The sequence below is a fragment of the Perkinsus marinus genome (assembly GCF_000006405.1).
Source record: "Perkinsus marinus ATCC 50983 genomic scaffold scf_1104296964394, whole genome shotgun sequence".
NCBI lineage: Eukaryota > Perkinsozoa > Perkinsida > Perkinsidae > Perkinsus > Perkinsus marinus.
The window spans coordinates 50,542-56,471 of NW_003204669.1; the positions used below are offsets into that span (position 1 = coordinate 50,542).

Consider the following 5,930-nt stretch of genomic DNA (forward strand, 5'->3'; position numbering starts at 1 on the left):
TATCAATTATAAACCTTACAAAAAACAACAAAAATTATTTCCCCCAAAATCCAACAACCACGGTTTAGAAACAGAATTATCATTAAAATTACCAACGTCAACTTCGCGCGCCACAAAAATTGTCCTCAATTCTGCTGCTGCTCATTCTGAGCTCTTCTCATCTGCCCCCTCAACGAGGCCATCACCTCTGCCACACCCTGTGTGTTGCTGCGCTCGGGAGGCGGCAGCTTTGCGACGTCTGGTACCTTTGAAAAATACCCATATCACTAATAATGGAGTTTCACAACCCGTTTTACGTGAAGTGGCGAAATTCTCGGCGAAAAACGCGATATTCGCGCTATGCAGTAGTCGTGAAATACGTTTTTCACTAGTGTTTTTCATATCACTATGTACAAGGATCAGCAACAATGATCATCTCCGTAAATTTCCCCAACATCTCCATATCGCCACCAACACATGTGGTTGACAAGATGCATATCCCCCTATACTGATATCTCCCGATACCACACCCCAGCCACATCGTAGATCCCCCCAAGTGCTACCCCTCCGCCGACCGCTGCACTCAGGCCCTCCATATCATGGCGATCTACCATATCACCCAACTCGTCGCGATCAGGTGCCCACGCTGCAACCTACATGCAATATCGAGTGTGAGCTTAGACGATCCTGTATTTTCTCCTATCGATAGTGGTTGTTCATAATATTCTGCTCAAATACGAGGTGTGCACTTCAATGCTATCAAAGTCGCCACATATGAATATTAATAACAACGTGTATACTATACATGTGAATTTGTTTCCCTACATATACTATACACGTGAATTTGTTTCCCTACATATACTATACATGTGAATTTGTTTCCCTACATATACTATACATGTGAATTTGTTTCCCTACATATACTATACATGTGAATTTGTTTCCCTACATATACTATACATGTGAATTTGTTTCCCTACATATACTATACATGTGAATTTGTTTCCCTACATATACTATACATGTGAATCATATTCTGGTCACATGCAAGTTGAGCACTTCAGTCATTTCAAATTCGTCACATATGAATACTAATGATAGAGCGATCCACTGCCGAGCTTAATTAATTGCATTAAAACTGCCTCTACCAGGGATCGAACCCACGACCTACCGCATTGAACAAGAGCGTCCATAAATGCTCAGCCTTGGGACTCAACTTTAACGCTGCTAAGTAGAACCTACACACCAATACTACTATCCAGAAATTCATTCAACTTTGAGAAATAGCATTCCTCAGAGTTTGACAACACTGATAAAAATGTTTCTAATATGATGACATCTACATAGGAATGTGTCCCTAGCCATACGAGGAAAATTAAAAATGAAGTCCCCACAGTAACATCGTAGACTGCTTCTATCTACCCACCTACCTGATCCCATCCTGATGCTGATTTAAGTTGCAATGCGCTATCGCCAAGTTGGACCAGGCTCGGGCATAGTTCGGCTTCAGCTTCAATGCCTGTAATATGATAACAAAGTGATTAAATGAATACTGCCATTCACATTAGTTAGGAAATATTCTTTCGATTAGAAAAAGCAAACTAATCGATATAGGAACTTCATTTCAAAGTCAACAATGGTTGAGATTATCAAAAATACTATCAACTTTCTATCAACTATACTTGGTTGAATTAAACTCCTAAACTTTCAAATAAACCGGATATAATATTAACTTTCTTGGTATTTTATTAAAGCCATGGGTAAAATGTCAACTAAAAAGGTAGAACATTAACCGAATGTGTAAAAAATCAATTCGACCAGGAAACGCTGTAGTTCATAAGCCTTCTCATCATGTCTACATTCGATACGTCAATCGGGGATAGCACGATAGAAGAGGATGCCTCTAACATCCCCTCAGTCTTCTTGGGATTCAACAAGTATGATTGCAGTATTCTGGATCTGGACTCAACCGTATCCTTCTTGAAATCTCGATACCGCGGCACTTGCTGGAGCGCAGTTGAGACTCTCCATTCGGAAAATATTAATAATTAATGTATATATCGGAGTATATTAAGACACTGGTGATGTCCAGTATGGGAATATATGTTTGGTTTCCTCAACTGGGCTCAAGAGTTGCCTCGCTAATTATAGACGTTAACATACGAATTCGACTAGAAGTGTATAGAAGCCAATAAGAATTCCCCAAACTTCCTAAGAATTCTCATATTGTCACCAACACATGTAGTTGACCATGTACATGTTCTTCATTCACATCGCACGAAAAGTGTCGTTCCCCTACCCACCCAGCCTCACCTGATTATATGCCACCAGAGACGCCTCCGACAGTCCCGAATTAGCCAACGTCGCGCCGAGTTTATTCCACCTACCTCAAACACGTGCGAATGAGTTCCAACTCTATCTTCCTTACAAAGTCGGGTCTTCCGGTCGCAACGTCGCCGCCCTCATAAAACTATCCGCCGCCTTGGTGTAGTTCCGGTCGATGTTATAGGCAACCCCAAGAGCCACAGAGGCATCCGCGTCGTTCGGGCCGAGTCCGACCGCCTTCTCCAACAACGCGACGACCTGGAAAGATATGATCAATTTATAGGGTGCGGAGGTGGATTCTCATACGTCCTTTTTTAGGTAGTCGTAGTCTAATAGCATCTGGGAGTTCGCAGTACTAGCTTCGACGAGTCCGTGGTATGCTTCGTGGTTCTGGAGCCACTCACTACCAAAGGGAGGCGTGACAACAAAAATGAGAAAAAAACGACATCGGCAGGATTCGAACCTGCGCGGGCTGAGCCCATTGGATTTCAAGTCCAACTCCTTAACCACTCGGACACGATGTCGATATAAAACTCCATATACGTTCCGACCTCACTGCCTCCAACAACCTACCGTAATATTTTCAACGCCCTATACGAGTCCAACTCATTAGTGAGCGACACTCCAAGGGCCAACAAACTGTCTGTGTTGTACGGGTCGACCTCGTGGCCCTTCTCCAAACACGTCTAAGAAAATCAGCGTTCATCTCCACACCAACTCTTCCTGTATTCTCCTCACTATCGCTTCCACGTCCATATCATTTCCAGCGTGCATCAACCCCAACAGTCTCCATCCTTCCGATGAGTCCGGATGCTGTTGGACCTACTCGGCACTACAGCATCATGCAACTACATAAAATATGATTTTTTTGGGAAAATTTCAGTGAGTTCGCAGTGTTCTCTGTACATTTCCACCCAAATTCGTATATAAACTCCTATAGGAAACTCCTGAGCTCAGTTGAGGGAAGCGTATCGCAACAAGATCGTCGCCATACCTCCGCCTCTAATGCGAGCATCGCTTCCTCGTCTCTGCCTTCTGCAAGCAGCCTCAACGCCAACTGCAATGGTGATTCGGAAGACTCCAAATATCTGACCATCCTCAGCTACCAATCAGCTTTGAGAAATAAAATTTCCAAGGGTTTGATAACGATGGCGAAAAATGATATTTCTAATGAGATGGTAACATTTACATTGGAAACTGACTGATTGAAGAATGTGTTCCTAGCCATACGTGGAAAATTCAACATGAGCTTCGCCCGGGAACATTATACGTTTCTGTTGCCAATACACAGACGACATCATGCTATAAAATGCCTTACGGATTCTCAGTATTGAACTCGTACGTATCCCTCGCCCTCGTCCAGCCATCCTGTTGCAACCACCCTTCCTGTTGTAGTTGTTGCCACACGTCATCCATCGGGCCTAACCCACAACACAAAATACTGTCCCCCTCACAGCACCACAATGTGAGCTTACCAAATATCCCACTATTTTCCTCGCGGTTCATCTGCTCCTGTTCCTCGGCAACCTCCTCAGCATGTGCCATCACCGCTGCCGCTTCGTCGTACAGTGCCTCCCAATTCACCGGCTTACCAGTCGAGTCCAGAACCTGAATTTCGTGATCATCTTAACAACGCCTAATATCACTCCTCACAGAATCACTACTCCACCACGAGCTCGACGATTAAATAGGATCATCACGATTCAATATCAACCATATCGAACATTTTCAAAATGTAAATATATTTTTCAAATAGTAGTACTTCTTACACCAGTCAGTATAGGAGTAGTACGGCTGTGAACTCAGCAGCTCCGAAATGAGCTACCAAGCCCCAGTATATGTACGGAAACAAATTTATATGTGAATTTTTTTTTGAATTTCCGCATAGCACGCACTTCGCGATCCCAATAACGCGATAAAAACCTCTAAGGATCTCCCCCTACCTTATCATCAGCCAACTTCAAGTCCCCTTTAACAATTTGATCTACGAAATCCACGAATTGACTGTTGGCGAACTTCGCGTTGTCTGACGACCCTGACAATTTAACGCTCTTTATCCCTGGACGATAGACATAAACACATACTCTAAAACTCGATCGAATATACTAATTTTACTATCAAGTGAATCAGAACCAATACTGATTAGTTCAACGCACATTACACACTGCAAAAAGTCTACACAGATCAGTGTTGGAATATATATTTGCTTTCCTCAGCTGAGCTCAGAAGTTTCCTTACTAAATTTACACACGAGTTAGGTTAGAAAAGTACGATGCCACCCAACACATCTCAAATTTTCCTCATCATCATCAGCACATGTATTATCCCATCCTATCAACCTAGCTAATGAAAACCTCCAAATATATTCCAGCTCACAAGTTTACACACAATTGAGAGGTGAAAGTATACAATAATTTTAATAGGGTCACCACCACACATAGTTCACCATGCGCACATTCTCCCATCCACTTACGCATAGTCTCAACCATCCTCTTCGCGGCATCAACATTCACAGCAGTCTCATTCACAGTAGCATTAGTGTCAACATCCCTTTGTGGTGTCACCATCACCGGTGCATGCTGTCGAGGCACATGGACACCCAACGGGGATGGATAATTAGCTTGGTGATAGAACTAAATACCACAACTTCACCTCAACCTCAGCGTTCGATTGTAAGCAGGTGTAATAAACTCGCTCAACTCTCAAGTCACTAGATTTCCCTTCCTATGCCTATTTTCTTTACGCCAATTCCAAGGAGCGTTGCCGCGGAATAAGAAAACATAACAAAAATATTCATTTTTCGGAATTGACCTGTGAGAAAATGCGCTTCCAAAGAATTGATTGATAATATTTTCAAACGCCATCTAGCATTTGGTTTTCATTCACTCGCACTGAGAACGGCCAACATCACGAATTTATCACCAACTCACCTGGGGGGGAGGCATCGAATGATATACTGCTTGCCGTTGTTGTTGTTGTTGGTGCACAGCAGACTCAGTGATCGTCGGACCCATGCTGAATGATAAATTCCAACACCCCTTTCCAAACTTCACAGCTTACATTCTACGAGCCATCCCTTTGGAAGCATCGAACTCTTGTGCCCAGTTAGCAGCACCATGTGTTGTAACTATAAAATAATCAGTCAAAAAATAAATCATCCACATGTCGTATAATTTCAATACTCAAAATTAACCATTATTAGAAAAAACTAATTTATTTTCGCTTCCCTCAACTGAGCTCAGAAGTTTCCGCGAAAAATTGCAAATATTGGGGTAGAAATTTCAGAAACCAACAAGAACTTCCAGAATTTTCACATTGCCACCGACACATGTAGTTGACCATATGCATATTTTCCCTACTGCATCTCCCCCCAGTGTTGCAGTTTTAATTTTAATTTTATTTTATCAATCCATACCACACCATCCTCTTATCGTAACCCGCTTACTCTCAGTAACAGGATGTGCCTCAATATTCATGAAGCTACTATCCATCGTAGCAGCGCTCGGACCAGCAGCCATATGCCCCGCCAACCTGTGATCGAGTACGGCTGTCGAGCCCGAGGAAGAGGCTACTTGGGGGGGAGCTCCTGCACGGAAAACTACAACTGATTCATATTACTATTACTA

General features: G+C 42.8%; 1 protein-coding gene across 1 annotated transcript in view; it reads right to left on the bottom strand.

Annotated features, from left to right (window-relative positions):
* Positions 1 to 1,123: 1,123 nt before the first annotated feature.
* Pmar_PMAR016770 (Peroxisomal targeting signal receptor, putative) overlaps positions 1,124 to 5,930 on the bottom strand; it is a gene marked incomplete at both ends in the record, with an annotated part of 5,042 nt that continues 235 nt past the window's right edge. The window contains 15 exons of the mRNA XM_002769935.1: positions 1,124 to 1,217; positions 1,410 to 1,498; positions 2,293 to 2,362; positions 2,408 to 2,562; positions 2,611 to 2,707; positions 2,878 to 2,990; positions 3,043 to 3,126; positions 3,299 to 3,392; positions 3,623 to 3,725; positions 3,780 to 3,912; positions 4,248 to 4,363; positions 4,778 to 4,937; positions 5,235 to 5,319; positions 5,365 to 5,431; positions 5,750 to 5,890. Of these exons, the coding sequence (XP_002769981.1) occupies positions 1,124 to 1,217; positions 1,410 to 1,498; positions 2,293 to 2,362; positions 2,408 to 2,562; positions 2,611 to 2,707; positions 2,878 to 2,990; positions 3,043 to 3,126; positions 3,299 to 3,392; positions 3,623 to 3,725; positions 3,780 to 3,912; positions 4,248 to 4,363; positions 4,778 to 4,937; positions 5,235 to 5,319; positions 5,365 to 5,431; positions 5,750 to 5,890 (1,601 nt within the window). The remainder of the gene's footprint in view (positions 1,218 to 1,409; positions 1,499 to 2,292; positions 2,363 to 2,407; positions 2,563 to 2,610; positions 2,708 to 2,877; positions 2,991 to 3,042; positions 3,127 to 3,298; positions 3,393 to 3,622; positions 3,726 to 3,779; positions 3,913 to 4,247; positions 4,364 to 4,777; positions 4,938 to 5,234; positions 5,320 to 5,364; positions 5,432 to 5,749; positions 5,891 to 5,930) is intronic.